At 47.9% G+C, this 19063-nt stretch overlaps 1 protein-coding gene across 3 annotated transcripts in view; it reads right to left on the bottom strand.

Moving 5' to 3' along the window:
• Window positions 1–19063, bottom strand: part of LOC136171900 (death-associated protein kinase 2) — a 137291-nt gene that overhangs the window by 17056 nt on the left and 101172 nt on the right. For all 3 annotated transcript variants that reach the window (XR_010663933.1, XM_065940957.1, XM_065940956.1), the window contains exons 5-8: window positions 10458–10587; window positions 4385–4433; window positions 3672–3698; window positions 949–1101 (exon numbers count right to left, since the gene is read on the bottom strand). Coding sequence is in view for 2 of the 3 variants with exons in the window: in XM_065940957.1 (XP_065797029.1) it covers window positions 949–1101; window positions 3672–3698; window positions 4385–4433; window positions 10458–10587 (359 nt within the window). In the remaining variant the exon portion in view is untranslated. The remainder of the gene's footprint in view (window positions 1–948; window positions 1102–3671; window positions 3699–4384; window positions 4434–10457; window positions 10588–19063) is intronic.

Genomic DNA, 19063 nt, shown 5'->3' with positions numbered 1-19063 from the left:
CATCAAATTAGAATCATAAGGAATGCAGAGGTGGATGGGGGACTGGCTACATCTCCTGCACATTAGAGAAAGCAGTCCAGGCAGACCTCTCAGTAAAATGACCTTATATAAACCCTCATCTTTGGTCCCAGGGTTGCAGGGTCCAACCCCACACTATTGGAGAGTCCTAAATGCTCTCCATTGTGAAAACTTTAGTCTCTGTTTTCCTGTTTGCCTTCCAGATCTCTTCTCTGCCCTTCCCTACCCTGTACCCAGGTGAGGCAATCCCTCCTACCATTGACCTTCAACAGCGAAACCAGGCACTGCACTTTAGAGGACCCCACTCTATGTCTCTCTGAAGTCTATGGGATCAAGAGGACATGGCCTTCCAGAATGTGAGGACCTTGCCCCCACCTCAGCTCATCCATCCTCTGGGCACCAGCACCCTCCAACTCCCTGCCCATCTCCTTTGATCACACACCCATGGGGCTTACCCTGAGGTAAGGGTGGCAGGTAAGGTAAGGTAAGGTAAGGGGTGGCATTAGCAGGTCTCCTATTTTCCCACTGTTCTGACCCCTCTGGCCTGGATACCCTCCCCACTCCCGTCCTGAATCGTCTTGAAAACCCTGCCCCTTTCCTTTAACGAATTCGAGTTCCAGGTAACTTTGAGACAAACTGCAAAAAATAAAGAGCTCTAAAAAAATCCAGGCTGACTTACACACACACACACACACACACACACATGGTTATTTGCATTTCAGCAGGAAAAGAAATGAGAAAGACTTGAGTAAACAAGATGCAAGCCTAGTCTTGGCCAGTTCACACTCCTCAGCACCTGCCCAGATCAGACTGCAATGGTCGATGACAGCCTGTGGCAAAGCAGGGACAGGCTGGCATGCCTGTCGGAGAAGTGGCAGGAGAGAGTCAGGACCTGAGAAGCCAGTGCCCTTCTCTTCTCTGTCCTCTTACCGGGTCTCTTTAACCAGAAGCTTCCGAATGAAGTCCTTGGCCAGCTCGCTGGTCTGGCTGAAGAATTCCTCGTCAAAGTCGTAACTCACTGCTGTGATATTTGCCAGCGTTTCCTGCTTCGTGTCTCCCAGAAAGGGGGATGCTCCACTGAGGCTGGGCACAGAGAGGGAATGTGTGATTGTAGGGAAGGAGACAGAAGTGGGGGTGATGGATTCAGGGACCTGGACTCGTACGGCTGCATGGGGATCGGAGGCTTCCCGTAATCCTTTGGCAGATGGGGGCGGGGCCAGTCAACAGCTTTTCAAATGAGTCCAATTCAATACACTTAATGGACTGCCTCCTAAGGACCTGAAAGAGAGAACTGTCTTCAAGGGACTTGAAAGAGAAGGGGAGAGAAACAGAGACCTGCTCTTCATAATCTCCAGTAGAACACAGAATAAAATAAATTACAAAGGGCTGGAGGAGCACAGGACAGAGGGGAGGCCCAGTGCAGGCCTCATGGAAGAGCTGACATTTGCATCAGTTTTGTCCTGAAGAATGAAGAGGTTGTCAGCAGTCAGAGAAGGAGATGGAAGGTCTTCTAGGCTAACGAGCATCCTGAGCAAAGCCTGACAAGTGCGGCAATAGATGGGCCATTAGGAGCTAGAGGGGTGTATGAGGTTCCCTGCAGGGTTTGTCAAGAAGGTGTCATTCAGGAACTTCCATGGTTGGTCCAGTGGCTAAGATTCTGTGCTCCCAATGAAAGGGGCCTGGGTTCAATCCCTGGTCAGGGAACTAGATCCCACATGCTGCAACCAAAAGTTCCCATGCTGCAGCTAAAGATCCCACAACAGATAGAAAATCCTGTGTGCCACAACTAAGACCTGGTGCAGCCAAATAAATAATTTTTTTTTTAATGTGCCATTCAAACAGTGACTCCTGAATCTACTGTCTCCTGCCTAATATTCAAAATATGCCATTGTCCCAGAAGTCCTTGGGCCCTACCCTCCCTCCTGTTTTCTATAGAATCACATCTAAACTTCTCAGCAAGGCATCAAAAGTTGGTCCCCACCACACATTCTGTATTTTCACTGCACTTACCACACTCGCTATCCCCTTCCTCAGTCAGGATGGCACTTCCTTTCCTTTCCACCAGGAATGTTCATCTCATTCCTTCCAGCCCAGTTCAAATCAATCTCTCTTTCCTGTCTCTCTCTCTTGCTCCCTCTCTCCCATTAAACTTTCTGCAGTCCCAGCAAACCAGTGGCTCTCCCATTTGTCTCACAAAGCCATGTTCATACCTAAAGCACAACCTTGGTCCCACTGGGTGAGAGTTAGCAGTCTGGTGTCTCCCTCCTACAAAAGAAGTTTCAGGCAAGCAGGATAGACTCTCCATTTAGTACCCTGAGTGCCTGGCACGGTATTCACCGAGGATCAGGCAGTCAATAAACTATATGGAATTCAGTGAGCTACAGGAAGATTGTGTGCCCTGGAGATGCTGGAATTCCTTACTATTTCAATAGGGAAGTCACAGTTCTGAAGATATCAAGGTGTTAAGAGCCCATGTCTGAATATCCTGGCTCTAATCTGGAATTATGCAGCAATGCATCAAATTCTCTCTGCATCAAAATCCTCTATGGCTTTTAAAAAATACTAATGCCCAGATCTTACTCCTAGTGATTCTGATTTCATAGATTTGGAGTGGGGCCTGGGCCTTAGCAGATATTAAAAGGTCTGATGTAAGAAAAAGAAAAAAAAAGGTCTGACATGCTGCCTGGGTTGACACCCTCTGTTGCAACTCAGAGGGGCAGAAGTGGGGCGGGGGAGGGGGGGCGGCGGGGAGGCGGCATCCACCACATTGAGCAGAGCTCCCAGTCCAAGAGGAGTCAGAGGGAAGGATTACAGGGGTGTTGAGAGAGCTGAGTGTTGGCCTCCCCATCCTTCATCCCCTCTGGCTGTGGGCTGCCTCTTACCCAGAGTGCCATAAAAACAGCGTTTTCTAGGAGTGCTGTGAGCGGAAACAGTTGGGAAGTACTGATGTAAAGAACACCAACTAATCAGCCACGTCTGTGTCTGAGCAGTGCTAGGAAGTTTGCATGTCGGCTTATTTAATTCTCAACACATCCGTGGCAGGAAGTTTATGATTCCTAATTTTCTGATGAGAAAAACAAGCCCAGAGGTTGTTTTTCTGCCCTAGGCCATAGAGATGGAAAGTGACAGTTTCGCTACACAATGTAGGAAATCTATGCTTAAGCACTTAATACTTCAGAGTCAAGAAAGAGAGACTCTGGGGAAAAGAGAAGAGACAGCATGTGAGAGGAAAAGGGGTTCTGGGGAAGGGAGAGGAAAGGCAGAGAAAGACAAGGCAGGATCAGGAAGGGCATGGTGACTTGAAGGCTGTCCCAGGTTTCTGAGTGAAAACTGACATTCTCACCGGAAACCTGGGTCTGGGTGAGACCACACGGTGGATCCCGGGCACAGGAGGGATGCAAACACAAGCAGTGCAGAAAGGAGGGCTGCAGGCTGCTCTCCCGGGTTCCTGCCCAACCCCAAGGCCAGGCTCAAAGTACGAAATCGAGCTGAGAGCACTTAGCCTCAGGTTGGCTGTGTGGATCTAACTCATCTGGTCATGGTGGGTGCTCAGGAAATGTCAGTCTGTCTGTCTGCCTGCCTGCCCCTCTCTCATTCCTCCTGCTCCCCCTGGATCTGAGCTGGGTCAGGGCTCCGGGATCAGTCATACTCACAGGATGTAGGTGATGACACCGATGCTCCTGCAAAACAAAGAAAAGTCAAGTCAGGGCCGCCTGGCTGTCCTCCCAGACCAGCAAGCGGCTCCCCGTATGGCTCTGAGGGCCCCATCACGGCAGCCCCCGCACGCTGCCTCAAGCCCCACGTCCCTCCCCACCCCACACTTCAGCAGCAGCTGGGGACTCGCTCAGAGTCAACCAGCTCTGGACGTTGAGTCCAAGGACCCACTTACATCTGTGATGACCACCTCTGAGCCTCTTTCTCCTCATAAAATGAGGATAATGATAAATATCTTACAGGACCACTGGGAGGATTTTAGAAAACCAAGTGATCAGGGTGCTCAGCCAACTGTATAGCACAGTCGACACGACACGAGTCCCATCTGTGCAGAGTCAATCACTGTGGTGTGCCCCAGCCCAGCACAGTAGCTGGGATACATGAGGCCCCCAGTGATCACATGGTTGACCAACAGAACGAATTATTGTCACTAGTATCTTTATCACAGCTATGGCAGGTCTCAGGGTGAGCCTCTACCTCTAGCTTCCAGCCCCTTGTTCTCTGCCTTGGCCATGTGCTAACTGGTCACATGCCAGCACCCCAGGAGCAGTCAGAGGCTCTTAAAGTGAGTGTGGAGGAAGAGGTTTTCATCCAGGGGGGATGTCAGCCAGAGCCAGGATCTGGGGCCACCTGGGTGGCCTGTCCCACTTACCACATGTCAGCCTCCAGTCCCAGGGGCTCATAGTTCACAATTTCTGGAGCTGAAAGAAGCCATGTTGAAGAGTCAGCAGGAGTAAGAAAAGGAGAAGGGGTGATCTTAAGGAATTTTAGGGGATTTGATGCCAAATGTCTCCATCCTAAACCCTCCCTAAGGAAAATTAGAGAGGCAGATGGAGATAACCGTGGTCTAAGGATTTTGAGGGAGGAAGTTGCCTGTTATTCTGATAGTGAGGAAGCCAGAAAGCACAAGGGGATTCCTGGAAAAGGAAGAGGAGGGTGGGGAGAGGAGGGAGCAGGAGGGGACAGTGGGGCCCACGACAAAGACTGCTTTAGAACTCTCAGCTGGAAACCAGTCAGGCCAGTGCTGGAAGGTGATGGGGGAGAAAAGGAGGCAGAGAGAGAATCCATACTCCTCTGAGGGTGTCTAAGGAGGGCACCTCCCACCTGAGCAGGGGCAGGAGGACATTCTGGTGGCCACTGAGGTGAGGAGCCTGTGATGTATGAGGGGCATCCAAAAGAAGGTGCCAGGAACAGGCTGGGCACCTGGGGTGGGAGTGAGGTGGGCCAGAGCCATCTCCCAGGTAATCACACAGGCGTCATCACATAGGTAGAAACAGGAGCCATGTGCAAGCTGCCAGGACCATGAGAAGGTGCAGAGTCTAGGAAAGAAGACTCTACCCAGGAGAGAAGAGAACCAAATGCTGCCTGGAGATCAAGCCCATGGTCCTGGATGGACTGGAAAGCGAGTGTTGAATTTCACACCCACTGCAGTGACCAGAGAGTACTGAGTGTGGGCTGTGAGATAAGGGTGCAGATGACTCTTTAAAAAAGCTTGGTGATGAAATAGAAAAGATAACTAGAAAAGAGAGGATTGAGCCTGTTTAATCACGAATGGGAGACGGTGGAGAGAGGGGAAGGCTAAGTTTGTTTACCTAGAACAATATCAAAACCTCTGCATCTATAGGATAAGCCTACCATCCCACCCTCCCAGATGCAGGGAACCACTCTCCCGGCTTTGCTTTCTTGTTAGCTTCCAAAAAATGATGCCCTACTGAATCTCATCTACTGTCAATAGACCTTTTCCCCCCACTCAACTGATGCTTCTAGCATTCACTGAATGTTCACCCATGGTCTTTCATATTCACTGTTATACAATAGTCCACTTTGTGGATACAGACTATCTTCCAGTCACTTCCTTGGTGATCATTTGGATGGTCTGTACTTATTTTTATTATTTTATTGTATTACTATCTTTTATTGAAAAAACATTGCTCTGAGCTCTTCTGTACCTGTCTCCTGAGACACACAAGAAAGGCTTTCACTAGGACAGTGTTATTCAAAGTACAGTCTGCAGGCAAATAATCTGCAGACTGTCACGAGTGCTGACAAGATACATACAGAAGTTGAGAGTGTGTATTTAGAGGCTCAGCTGGTAAAGAACCACCTGCAGTGTGGGAAACCCAGGTTCAATCCCTGGGTTGGGAAGATACCCCGGAGGAGGGCATAGCAACCCACTCCAGTATTCTTGCCTGGAGAATCCCATGGCCAGAGGAGCTTGGAGGGCCACAGTCTGTGGGGTCGCAAAGAGTCGGACACGACTGAGCGACTTAGCGCGCGCACACACACACACACACACACACACAGCAATTTGACATTGCCATGACACTCACACCATGGTTACTTTTCTAGGAATTTATTTGTATTGTATCTTATTGAAGAAGCTGTCCAGGATATACTATTTTCCCCCAAGTTGTTCCTCATAGAGAGTTTGAGAAGCACAACTCACTTTTCAGTGCTCATCTGCTTGATATAAATACATATTCATTTCTGTCCTCCAGGTGCTTTTGTTTTTCCACTTTCATCTGTGTTTTTCTTTCTCATCTTTTAAAAAAATTGCTTCTTGTTAGTTTTCTTATTGGCTGTTTTTTCTCTAACTTCTATTTTTGTAATGACTACCCCTGAGATTTTACTATGGACATGAAACAAATTCTAACATAAATCAATATTTGGGCCCTCCTCTAACAATACGGTGGAGAAGGAAATGGCAACCCACTCCAGTATTTTTGCCTGGAGAATCCCATGAACAGTGGAGCCTGGCAGGCTACAGTCCGTGGGGTCGCAAAGAGTCGGACACGACTGAGCGACTCACACTCACACACACTAACAATACAAGAATTTTAGAACACTAATTTCAAGTACTCTGTCCTATCTAACATTATTTTCTTCAGTTTCTAGTTCTATCTTTTTTCAACCCCATATTTAAACTTCATCATCATCATCATTATTTAGGAAAGAAATAATTATATTTGCTCAATGTTCACTGATTTCTTTGCTCCTATTACTTCTTGCATTTAGAACTCCGAGTACACCTTTTAGAAGTTCTACTAACAAAGGTCTGTTGGAGGTTGTTTTTATTATTTACCTTTTTTGTTGTTGTTCATTTTGTTTTGGCTTTTTTTTTTTTAAATCTCTTACCTTCATTCTTGAAATACAATTTCTTCACAACTATGGAGTTTTTATTTCTCCCCAGTTCTTTGAATATCATATTCTATTGGACATTGTCATTTTAAGAAGCATGCTGTCAGTCAAATTATTGGTTTTTGTTTATTTTTGGTTTTTGTAGGCAATCTGTCTTTTCTTTCTGGTTGATTTTTAAGATCTTCTGTATATCTCTGATGCCTTATAGGTTAAGTATAATGTATGGACCTTATTGGTATGGACTTCTTTCTGATTGAAATACATTGTCCTTTCTGTATCTGGGGATGCATGTTTTTACATCAGTTCTGAAAATTCTCAGCAGTTTTATTCAGATACTGCCCCTCTATTGTCTTAATTCCCTACTCCAGGAATCCAAATAGACCTATGTTAAACCTTTTACTTTAACCTTATTTCACTTATCCTCTCTTTAATATTTCTATATCTTTGCCACTGTGTGATAGTCTAACTAATTTTTTCCAACTCAGATTTCCAATTCTTTAATTCTCTCCTCAGCTGTGTATAATCTGCTGTTTGGCCCATCCACTGAGTTTAAAATTTCAATGAGCGTATGAATTTCTTCAAGTTCTATCTGGTTCTTTTAAAAACTTACCTGGTCATTTTTGAATCTCTTGTTGCTTGCTCATTCTTATGAGTTTACCTGTTATTTCTATATACATTCCATTTATTTTATAGTCAACATCTGATCATTTTAATATCCTACTTCCTTGAATATCTAAATCTTGCTAGTCTGATAAATGCTGACATGTGCACTTGCCTTTAGGAGAGATCCTCTTACTGAATATTCTTGCAGCTCACAGCTTCAGCTCTAAGTTCATTTCACTCAATTTTTAGGGTAGGACAGGAAATGCTGAAGGAGTAACTATATTTAAAGATTTATCTTACTTCCTAAGTCCAGAATCACATTAAAAACCATATTTTTCTCAAGAATCCAATTTTGTAGTGAGAGGACCTTTTGGAAGAAGTTGGCCACCACATTCCCAGAAGTGGACAGTTTTTAACCCTGTTCTCCGGTTAAAATTTCAAAGAATGGTGGGAATAGGGAACAGTGGTTATAACCTATGTTCAGGGGTCTTGGGAAAAGGAAGTCATCATAATTTGGGCAGGGGCTTAGAGAAACCACCCTATATAAATGTAAGGAACAAACAAGACCAGTTCTAGACTGGAGCTCATACTGGCTCACAAGAGTCAACCGTGTGCATCTCTTCCCAACTCTGAATTCAGTGAAACAGGTGGGTAGCTAGAAACTGGTAAATGCTATAAATCAGGGTTGTATTTTGCTTTGCCCTGAGACCTGACTGTTAGACATTTACCAGTATATCACTGGGAAAAACGCTCCACAGTTTGTCTGGCTCTGCCCATCAAGGTCCCAATCACATTGCCAGCCCGTGTTAACCCTCTGATCCATCTAGAAAAGACAGTGAACTGTCCCTGATAAGCTGGGGTAACTCGGATATGCACCTCTTCTGCCCTGGCTTCTTCCCCACCCCACCCCCCTTTAGATTCCCCCCAACCACAACACCAGCACTCTGTCACTCAAGGCCAGGACTGAGCCCACTGACCTTGTGAGAGTGGCTATCTCTCGTAACAGTCTTTCAGAGCTGTCTGTATCACTCACCGCACAATTAACCACATCCTCTCTCATGACAACTCTTCCATTACTGCCCTGAATTTCTAGTTGAACCATTTATTATTATTCAACCCTTGGTTTGAATTTAAATAAAACATGCGTTTTTACCACATATGCGAATGGTGGGCAGTAACTGCTTTCTGATGCTGAAGCTGAAACTCCAATATGTTGGCTACCTCATGTGAAGAGTTGACTCATTGGAAAAGACCCTGGGAAAGATTGAGGGCTGGAGGAAAAGGGGACGACAGAGGATGAGATGGCTGGATGACATCACCAACTCGATGGGCATGAGTTTGAGTAAACTCTGGGAGTTGGTGATGGACAGGGAGGCCTGGCGTGCTGCGGTTCATGGGGTCGCAAAGAGTCGGACACGACTGAGCGACTGAACTGAACTGCACTGAACTGAATTGTTATCTTGGGCCAAGTTTGAGACTGTACACCTGTACCTTAGGTTCAAGTTGGTTCTGCCAGTAACTCACTCTGTGACCCTGGGTGTGTCATTCTGATTGTGGCTCCTTACCATCCTTGTGTCTCTAGCATCTGACGTCTATCATACAGTATGTAGAGAACAACCACTGGTTGACCTTAACTAAAATCCCCTAGCTCTCCAGTTCCATGTCTGTTAAACTAGACCAGATGATGTGAAAAGATCCCTCTAGCACGCTTGTTTGATGGTTTGATGTCTTGTTTCCACAGCTAAATTATAAGCCCCTTGAAGGCTCCTTCGAGAGACATCCTGGTATAATGGAAAGAGTATAGGCTTTGGGACTTCCCTAGTGGTCCAGTGTATAGGACTCTGTGCTTCCACTGCAGGGGGCATAGAATCAATCCCTAGTCAGGGAACTAAGATTCCACATGCTGCACAGTGCAGTAAAAAAAAGAAAAAAGAGCATAGGCTTTGATGTTGGATGTATCTGTATTTGAATCTTTGCTCTATCATGTACTGGTTGTTTTACCTTGAATAAGGCACTTGATGGAGAAAATATTTTGAACCTGCTTCCTAGGATTGTATGGGTATTAACTGGACAATGTCTGTATACAGAACACCAGGCCTAGTGCCTGGCACATGGCAAGATTCCCCTGCTGGGGCTTCTGCAGTTTCATTCCCTAGTGGCTGCAGAGTTGGTATATGTGGCCTGAAGCTCCATCATGGTGGATGATCTGGTTCATCTTTGTTTTTGTTTAGATTGTGGTCAGAAGTTTCAGTCCCCAGATTTTGAGGAAACCATGCCCTCTTTCCATCTTTAAGAGCATTCAACTCCCTGAGCAGTGAGATGATGGTTCTCAATTCTCACTCCTTTCTCCTCTACAAAGCTGTTTCTTTATGACCCCCTGACCTGGGACAAAAGTCCTAAAAGGGGGTTTCTGTGGCCTGGGCCAAGGCTGAGAGACACAGAGGGAAGACAGAGCCGCCAGAGTCCTGTTGGAGCTGGGCACTCTGTGCACGAATGAAGGCCAGATGTATGGGACAGGCAAGTGTGTGGATCTGGCATCTGGCAGATAATTTCCCTTTTCTTTTTTAGGAAATCAAAAGCTACTCCAGAAAAGGTTGAGTTTATGGGAATGCAACAGGGTGAGGTAATTTTAAATCTTCACAATCAGCTCGTCTAAGAGCAGGAAGTGGGGCCAGCTCTGGGAACATTTAACTCTGCAAAGGGCCCCAGCCCCACCTGGCCTCCCACTGCCCCGCTGGTGCTCAACCTTCACCCAGAGGCCAGCAAGGCATTTCCTGTGGACAAAGGACCATGGCAGGTTACGGTCCACAGGGTCTCAAAGAGTTGGACATGACTGAAGCAGCTTGGCACACACGCACGCACGCACACAAGACATCATCTCTCAGCCCAGAGGCTACAGCCCCAGACACAGGGTTCGCTCCTGCGATTTCTCTATCTGTTGATCCCAGATTCTCAGCTGGGAGAAAAACAGGCCTAAAACTCACCAACGAATTCTGGTGTTCCAAAAATGTTCTTAAATTCAACTCCATCTTCTATTTCATGAGCCAGGCCAAAGTCAATCAGCTTGATGTGTGGAATGGGAATATTCTTGTCCAACAACATAATGTTTTCTGGCTGGGGAACAAAAAAAAAAAGAAGAAGAAGAAAAGGGGATAAAAGAAAAGATGGTAATTAAAACCCTATTTTATGTTTTTGCTCTGGGTTTAAGGTGGGGTTTAGTCTTCTTTTTTAGGAGACCAAAACAGCACAAACCCTTTTTTATTCCTGTGTCCTCAGTCTGCTCCTGTGAACCCAAAAACAACCATAACGCTGAGGGCAAGACCTGGGTTTTACCAAACCTGCTGCTGACAGCAGAACCAGACTGTGGCTTTAATCCTTCTTCTGTTTCTGAATGGGAGATCCCTTTAATGTAGTGCCTCTGTCTCCCCATCTGTCAAATGGGGCCAGGGAGACACTTGCAGCATTTCCTGTAAACAAACCACGGCCTCTCTGTGTGTGTGATGGGGGAGGGGCACTGCAACTTAACCCCAATTTACACTTGGCTTATTGACCTGCATCTTCCTGACCACCCCTTTCCCCTGGCCGGTCAGCTTCCTGTTGACAACACTCCCCTCCCCTAGATTAACGGTGTAGCTCACACTTCCTACGTGTTTAACTAATTTTGGCCCTCAGTGAGACACAGGAAAAAGCACCTGATTTCCAGGGAAAATACCAGCTGCCTAGACTATTTTCAGCCCAGCAAACAGTTGCCAGATTGAACACAACACTGGGGGTGTCTGCTGGTGGGGGGCCAGCCCTGCCCTGGCCTCACACAGCCCCAGTTCACAGTGAGACCAGAACAGGATCCTGAGCTGAACCTTTGCACTCCTACCCAACTGCTCAGAGCAGTCGGTGGGTGAGCAGGTCCCTCTGATTCATCTTCTTTCCTCCTGCTCCTCACCAGGACTATCCTGGATCCCATTTGAAAAGAAAAGCCTTGAAAACATACATGCCCACGAAAACTGGTACACAGATGTTCTCAGGAGCATGTTCATAATAGTCTCAAAGTAGAAGCAACACAGATGGCCATCACTGATGAGTTTTGAACTGTGGTGTTGGAGAAGACTCTTGAGAGTCCCTTGGACTGCAAGGAGATCCAACCAGTCCATCCTAAAGGAGATCAGTCCTGGGTGTTCATTGGAAGGACTGATGCTGAAGTTGAAACTCCAATACTTTGGCCACCTCATGCGAAGAGCTGACTCATTGGAAAAGACCCTGATGCTGGGAGGGATTGGGGGCAGGAGGAGAAGGGGAGGACAGAGGATGAGATGGCTGGATGACATCACCAACTCGATGGACATGAGTTTGGGTAAACTCCAGGAGTTGGTAATGGACAGGGAGGCCTGGCGTGCTGCGGTTCATGGGGTCGCAAAGAGTCGGACACGACTGAGCGACTGAACTGAACTGATGAGTAGATAAATGAAGTGTGGTCTATTCATACAGCAGAGTGCTATTCAGCTATAAAAGGGAATGAAGGCAGAGAAAAACATAAAAAGGAATGACGTACTGACACATGCTATATACCATGGGTGAACCTTGAAAACATCTTGCTAAGTGAAAATCAGTCACCAAAAATCGCAGATAATATGACTCCATTTATATAAGATATCCAGAATAGGCAAATCCACAGGAACAGAGGATAGACAAGGAGTTGCCTAGGGCCTGGGGAATGAGGAGTGACTACTAGTAGGTACAGGGTTTCTGAGGTGATGAAAATCATCCAAAATTGATTGCAGTGTGAGTTATACAACTTTGTAAATTGTACACTTCAAATGGGTGAAGTATACGTGACATATAGCTCTCAATAAAGTAGTTTTAAATAAATAGATAAGCAAATAAAGAAATGCTTGAGAAAACTGAATGCCCCTGTTTCTCAAAGTACTAGAGGATTTCCCACCTTTCACTTCTACTCTACCCGGAAAGCCTCTCCTCAGTCTCTGTCTGCTGAAATCCCAGTCAGGCTTCAAAGTATAAGTTAATCCAGCTCTTCCTTGAAACCTTCCCTCAGCGGCACCGAGCTTTCTCTCCAGCCCGCAGATGCGAACCCTCTCTGCCCCCTGGACTCCTTCATGCTCACTGGAACTTTTCTGCCATGACAGTTGTCACACTCTCCCTTGTCCAACTGTGCTGGCTGCCCTACTGGACCTTCAGCTGGAGGGAGGAGTCAGGTCTTTGCATCTCCACCACCACACAGAACACAGAGGGTGGCAGGTGGACGGTGGCTCTTGCTGTTGGCTAGACTGATCCTGAATCTGCACTGAGGACACTCTCGGTGTTTGTATCCGGAACTTCCAGCTCCCTGAAGTCCCTGACCTCACATCACAGTGGCTGGAAACTTTCACTCAAGTGAGTTGGATGAGGAACCCTTCCATATTTTTCCTTTTTAAAAAAATAAATGCTTCCTTTTGCATCTTTAAAGTGTGTTTATTCTTTTCCCCTCCAGAGAATTTTCTCCACTTTATTTTGAAACTGTGTCAAAGTCCTTTTCCAAGGCAAGGCAGCTCCTTGGGCTCTGCAGAAAGGCGAGTGAGGGCAGCAGGTGGTCAGGACATGGGACACAGGCTAGGAGTCCCACGCCAGTGCACTGATCTGGCCCTCTGGTGGCTGGTCAAGGACCCCAAGTGTCCTGGCACTTAGGAAGTGAGTTAAGCCCTCCCCACAGCCCACCATCTCCTGAACTGGCGGGCTTCTCCTCCTCCCATTCCAAAGTATTCCTGAGCCACCTTTGGGGAACATCTCTCTTCCAGGGAACGGCCCTGAGGCTTCTCCCTGATGCTGAGGGGCCCAGCCCAGGTACTCCTGACCACCACGGTGTGCTTAAATCATGGCACCACCACAAAACATGCTGAAAGGAGCTGAGAGCTGCAGTGGACACATAGCCCTGATGGTCCCAAGACTGGGGAGCAGTAGAGATGGATGCAGGGACCCACAGGAAGGAAGGAGGAACAATCAGAGCTGGAATTCTCCCAGGCAGCACCCTGAGCGGTGAAAAGAAGCTTTGCCTCACATCCTCTCCCCTCTGTGGCCCACATTCTGGGGAAAACAGCCTCTCTGCTGGCTTGTGAGAACCTTCAGGCAAGGCCATGTTTTCTCACCTGAGTCCCATCTGTCCCCTGTCCCATCTCAAGAACCTCACACACAGCTCCCCTGCATGAGACACTTCCTGCATAGTCCCTACCGCGAACCTGGCTAATTCCTATTCACACTTCAGTAAAAACAGTACCTCCTCCAGAAAGCCTCCCCACACTCACCACCTCCCCAGTTTCCATCACAGCCTGCACTTCCTCTACTTTAGAGCTTCTCCCACTGCCTCAAGCTTCTCAGTTTACTGACCTGTCTTCTCCCCTGGGCTAAGTGCTTCCTGAGGGTCTCAGTCCTACCAACTACCCAAGACTTGGCCTAGAGCCAGGTGCTCAGTAAATGTTCTCCGAGCGAAGACACGGTCGTTTGGTACCCTCAGGGTGCGCATTACCAGGTCCAGAACGCCATCTCTACCCCATCCTTTACTCTGGCTCTTCCTTTTGCCTCGAATACCTTTCCTACCCTCCATCACACTTTCAGAGCCAGGCCCCCATCTCTGCCTCCTTTTATTTCCTTACTTTTCAATGAAGCACACCCTGACGTTGTGCTCTAAGCCCTCAGAGCTAATCATGCTTACGCGCAAGTAGCCCTAGCTGCCGACTCTTTTGTATTGTGATGCACCTTTGCTGGGCGGTAGCCCTTCTGGGAAAATTCAAATCAGTTTTAAGGTTCCTGGCACCCCCTCTGATGTCTTGCATCGTGGATGTTTCATAAAATTCTGCAGATGCGAAGTGAAGGAACTGGGAGCTCGTGGCCCTCCCCTTTCTTCGCCATGGAGGCTCTTCACCACTAGGGGTGCCCGAGAGCACACCTCCCCTCAGGACAGCTACAGGGCTGAGTCAGCAGGGAAAAGACTGATCAAGAAGGGTCCCGGGGCAGTCAGAGGGCAGCACAAAGGCAGTATGGTCTAAGCTTCTTCGAGTCTACCCTCCCCAAACTGTGCAGGATAGTGGGAAAGAGCCTAGGCTTAGGTATTGGGAAATTCCAGTTCAGCTCCACCACCAAAGGCAGTGAGAGCTTAAGCAGGCTTTTCCTGTCTGGATGATATCTGAAGCTCCTTCAAGCTCTAGGCTCTGTGACTGCAAGGTGACACAACCTCCCAAGCTGGCGGGCCAACTCTCACTCCTCTGGGCCCCAAGGCAGGACCTGCAAAGGTTCAGGTCTCCTGGCCCCAGGTCAGGAAGGAAGAGCAGACAGCCCAGCCAGACTGCCCTCTGGGGCAGTACAAAGCTATCTCTACTCCCTCACTCCTGTCATTCTCCTCCAGCTTTATTTATTTCAAACAAACACCTCACCCACACACCTGACATAACTTCCAAAGCATGACTGGAGGAAGGGATCATATTACCATAGGTGCTGTCAATGCCAAGCCCAGGGCCCATGGAGCAGCCACCGGGAGGTGAAAGCTTCCCCTTCCATTAAAACCCACCAGCTCAGCCCACCAGATAAGCAGCTGCCGGCCAATGTGTCCTTTAGCAACCCAGTGGATCTGGCCAGAGGCGCCTGGTCTGGTGCCAACTGGAAGCTTATCCTCCAGGGGGACCCATGTCAAGGGATCCCTACCAGCCTGGTACAGCATGTCTAAGAGTCCCTGAAGGATGAAGGCAGCCTCAGGGAGGTAGAGGGGGCTATGCAGTAAGATGCCGAAGACCAGAGCTTAGAGTCAGGCAGGTCCAGGGTCAAATTCCACCTCTACCATTCACAGTGAAACCTGGGCAAAGTCTCTGGACCTCTAGGAGCCTTAGTTTCTCATCTGTAAAATGGGAACACCTACTGTGGCACAGTGTTCCTCCGAGGATTCAGAGAGGGTCCATGCAAGGAGCGGTGCCCAGTGAGATTTCAGAGCAGGGTGACTATGCTTGTTCTCTCCCTCCTGGGCTGTAGCAGTCACAACAGTCATCCCTGGGGACTTTACTGAATCTGCAAAACATGCCCTTCCCAGACCTGCCCCCTCTCCCACTCATCTTCTGCTCCCCTCCCCACATCCCATTTCACCCCCAGACTCACGATGCTGGGGCCCTAAGGGACCTCAGACACCATTTAGTCCCTGCCTGATGCAGAGCTACCCAGAGAGGTCAAGAAACTGCCAGGACACCCAGCAGAGAACAAAGCCCAAGTCAGCTGACCCCCGGGCTGCTGCCCTCTTCAGGTGCCCACATGGTCTGCCCATCATCAGGCGAGGTGCTCAGCTCAGCAGAGCCAGGTCTGTGAGGGGCACGAGGAAGCTGCCAAGGAACCTTCATGGGAAATGCCAAGCACAGTCCCAGGTTACTCAGGAAGTGCTGGGCACCCGAGAAAGCAAGGCCGCTCGCTGCCAGGCCTCTGTGAGCAGGTTTCCATGGCACTGCAGCAAATTCTCTGCCCGCCACCTGCCCCACTCCTGGCACACTGCAGATGAGACCACAGATAGCCCCTCCCCACCAGGCTCCAGTGCACCCCAGGCCCGAGTCTGTCTTCATCTGGCATTCAAGGCCCTCCCACCTCTGGCCTGCATACCCTCTGCTACATCCCAGCTGATTTTCATCACCCCTACCCCAACCTGAATTCACCCTGCGAGAATGTCTTTCTGCCAAGCTTCTTCCCCTCTGCTCTTCACCCAGCTTCAACACTTCCCTGCTGGAACCTCTCCTGTGACGACCCCCACCCTCCCACCCCCATCAACATACAGAGCTAGTTGTTGTAGACCCAACAACTAGACCCAAGGGCCTGCATGGTATGTGGACGTGCCTCTGGCAGAGAACCAACTGCACTACAACTGCCTCTTATATTTCCCCTCCCCAGTATCCGTGGCCCCACAGGGAGGATGGGGGCTTCGTCTCTCTTTTCCATTGCTCTACCCAAGAGGGGCTGCCATGTAGTAGGTGCTCAGGAATGGCCGATGGGATGTAGGTATGAATGAACCAATGCAGTCATGTGCACATCTCTTGCACAACCTGTTTTTAGGGAATCAACATAGATAGAGACTTAGAACCTGGCTTTGAATGCCAGTTTTGCCATTTACCAGCAGTCTAACACTGGGCAAGTTACTGAAGCTCTATCAGCCTCAGACTTCTCACTTGTGAATTAGGAATAACCAAAAACCTACCTCAAGAGGGTTACTAACAGGATCAAACAAGACACATGAAGTGGCCTGTTGCTGTTGCTGTTCAGTCACTAAGTCGTGTCTGACTCTCTGTGACCCCACAGACTGCGGCACACCAGGCTTCCCTGTCTTTCACTATCTCCTGGAGTTTGCTCACTCATGTCCTTTGAGTTGGTGATGCCATCCAACCATCTCATCCTCTGTGGCCTGCTTCTCCTCTTGCCTCCAGCCTTTCCCAGCATCAGGGTCTTTTCCAAAGTCAGCTCTTCACGTCAGGTGGCCAAAGAATTGGAGCTCAGCTTCATCATTTGTCCTTCCAGTGAACATTCAGGGTTGATTTCCTTTAGGATTGACTGGCTTGATCTCCTTGCTGTACAAGGGACTCTCAAGTGTCTTCTCCAGCACCACAGTTTGAAAGCATCAATTCTTCAGTCCTCAGCCTTATTTATGGTCCAACTCTCACATCTGTACATGACTATTGGAAAAACCATAACTTTGACTATATAGACCTTTGTTGGCAAAGTGACGTCTCTGCTTTTCAATATGCTGTCTAGGTTTGTCATAGCTTTTCTTCCAAGGTGCAAGTGTCTTTTAATTTCAAGGCTACAGTCATCGTCTGCAGTGACTTTGGAGCCCAAGAAAATGAAATCTGTCACTGTTTCCACTTTTTCTCCATCTATTTGCCATGAAGTGATGGGACCAGATGCCATGATCTTAGTTTTCTGAATGTTGAGTTTTAGGCCAGCTTTTTCACTCTCCTCTTTCACCTTCATCAAGAGGCTCTTTCGTTTCTCTTCACTTTCTGCCATTAGGGTGGTATCATCTGCATATCTGAGGTTATTGATATTTCTCCCAGAAATCTTGATTCCGTCTTGTGCTTCATCCAGCCTAGTATTTCACATGATGTACTCTGCATATAAGTTAAATAAGCAGGGTGACAATATACAGCCTTGATGTACTCCTTTCCCAATTTGGAACCAGTCCTTTGTTCCATGCCCAGTTCTAACTACTGCTTCTTGTCCTGAATACAGGTTTCTCAGGAGGCAGGTAAGGTGGTCTGGCATTTCCTTCTCTTTAAGAATTTTCCACAGTTTGTTGTGATCCACACAAAGGCTTTAGCACAGTCAATGAAGCACAAGTAGATGTTTTTTGGGATTCCTTTGCTTTTCCAATGATCCAGCGGGTGTTGGCAACTTGACCTCTGGTTCTTTGGTCTGTGCCACATGACAACTAGCATTTGTCATGAGTTCTTCCCACACATCACCTTATTAGATCCTCAAGGCCACCCAGCTATGAATGCCCAGTGCCTCCATCTAGCCAGGGAGGAATCTGGGTCTCAATTCAGACATTCTGAGCCCCAAGCTGTGCTTTGGGGGCCCCATCTGAGCTAGTTACCCACTGGAATCTACTGGAGACTGTGTTAAGAAGACCAAACCAATTAAATCAACTCACTGGGAGTGAGGCTCCAGAATTGGTTTTCTAAAACAAGTCCTGCAAGGAAGTCAAAATCAGGGTGCTCAGTGTTTGGGGAACCAACACTAGAGAAGGCCTCTCTTAGACAGAATTGGGTTTGAACTCCACTTCTGCCCCAGGCTAGCTGTGTGACCTTGGCAATTGACTCACCACTTGGCCCCTCATCCACAAAACAGAAATATTAACATGCTACTGGGTTCTCAGGAGGCCTTAAGAGCCCTTGAGGAACCTCCCCTTTCTATACAATGGCCATGACCATGGAACCTTTCTCATAGGGTCTGTCTTGTGGATTAAAGGAGTAGATAAACACAAGCAGAGCACTCAGAGATGAGCCTGCATGTTTACTACAGTCCTTAATAAATGGTGGCTGCACCATTACTGTTACACCACTGTCGTTACCACAACAATCAGCCTGCATATAGCACTGTCCTGTTTACAAAATGCTTTCACCTCCAGGGTCTCAGAGAGCTTAGGGTAGGCTAGAGCTGGTGCCTACTGGCTCATGAGAGACTGCTGCTAAATTTGCAGGAATTTGTGAACCAGGTGTTAAACTGAGCCATGGAGGGGAGGAGCTAAGATGGCAGAGGAATAGGACAGGGAGACCACTTTCTGCCCTACAAATTCATCGAAAGAACATATGAACGCTGAGCAAACTTCACGAAACAACTTCTGATCACTAGCAGAAGACATCAGGCGCCCAGAAAAGCAGTCCATTATCTTCGAAAGGAGGTAGGACAAAATATAAAAGATAAAAAGAGAGACAAAAGAGCTACGGACAGAGACCTGTCTCAGGAAGGGAGTCGTAATAGAGGAAGTTTGTAAACACCAGGAAACCCTCTCACTGGCGGGTTTGGGGGAAGTTTTCGAATCTCGGAGGGCAACCGAACTGGGAGGAAAAATAAATAAAACCCACAG

Source organism: Muntiacus reevesi, chromosome 7 (assembly GCF_963930625.1).
Source record: "Muntiacus reevesi chromosome 7, mMunRee1.1, whole genome shotgun sequence".
Classification (NCBI taxonomy): Eukaryota; Metazoa; Chordata; class Mammalia; order Artiodactyla; family Cervidae; genus Muntiacus; species Muntiacus reevesi.
This window is presented reverse-complemented; position numbering and strand designations above follow the sequence as displayed.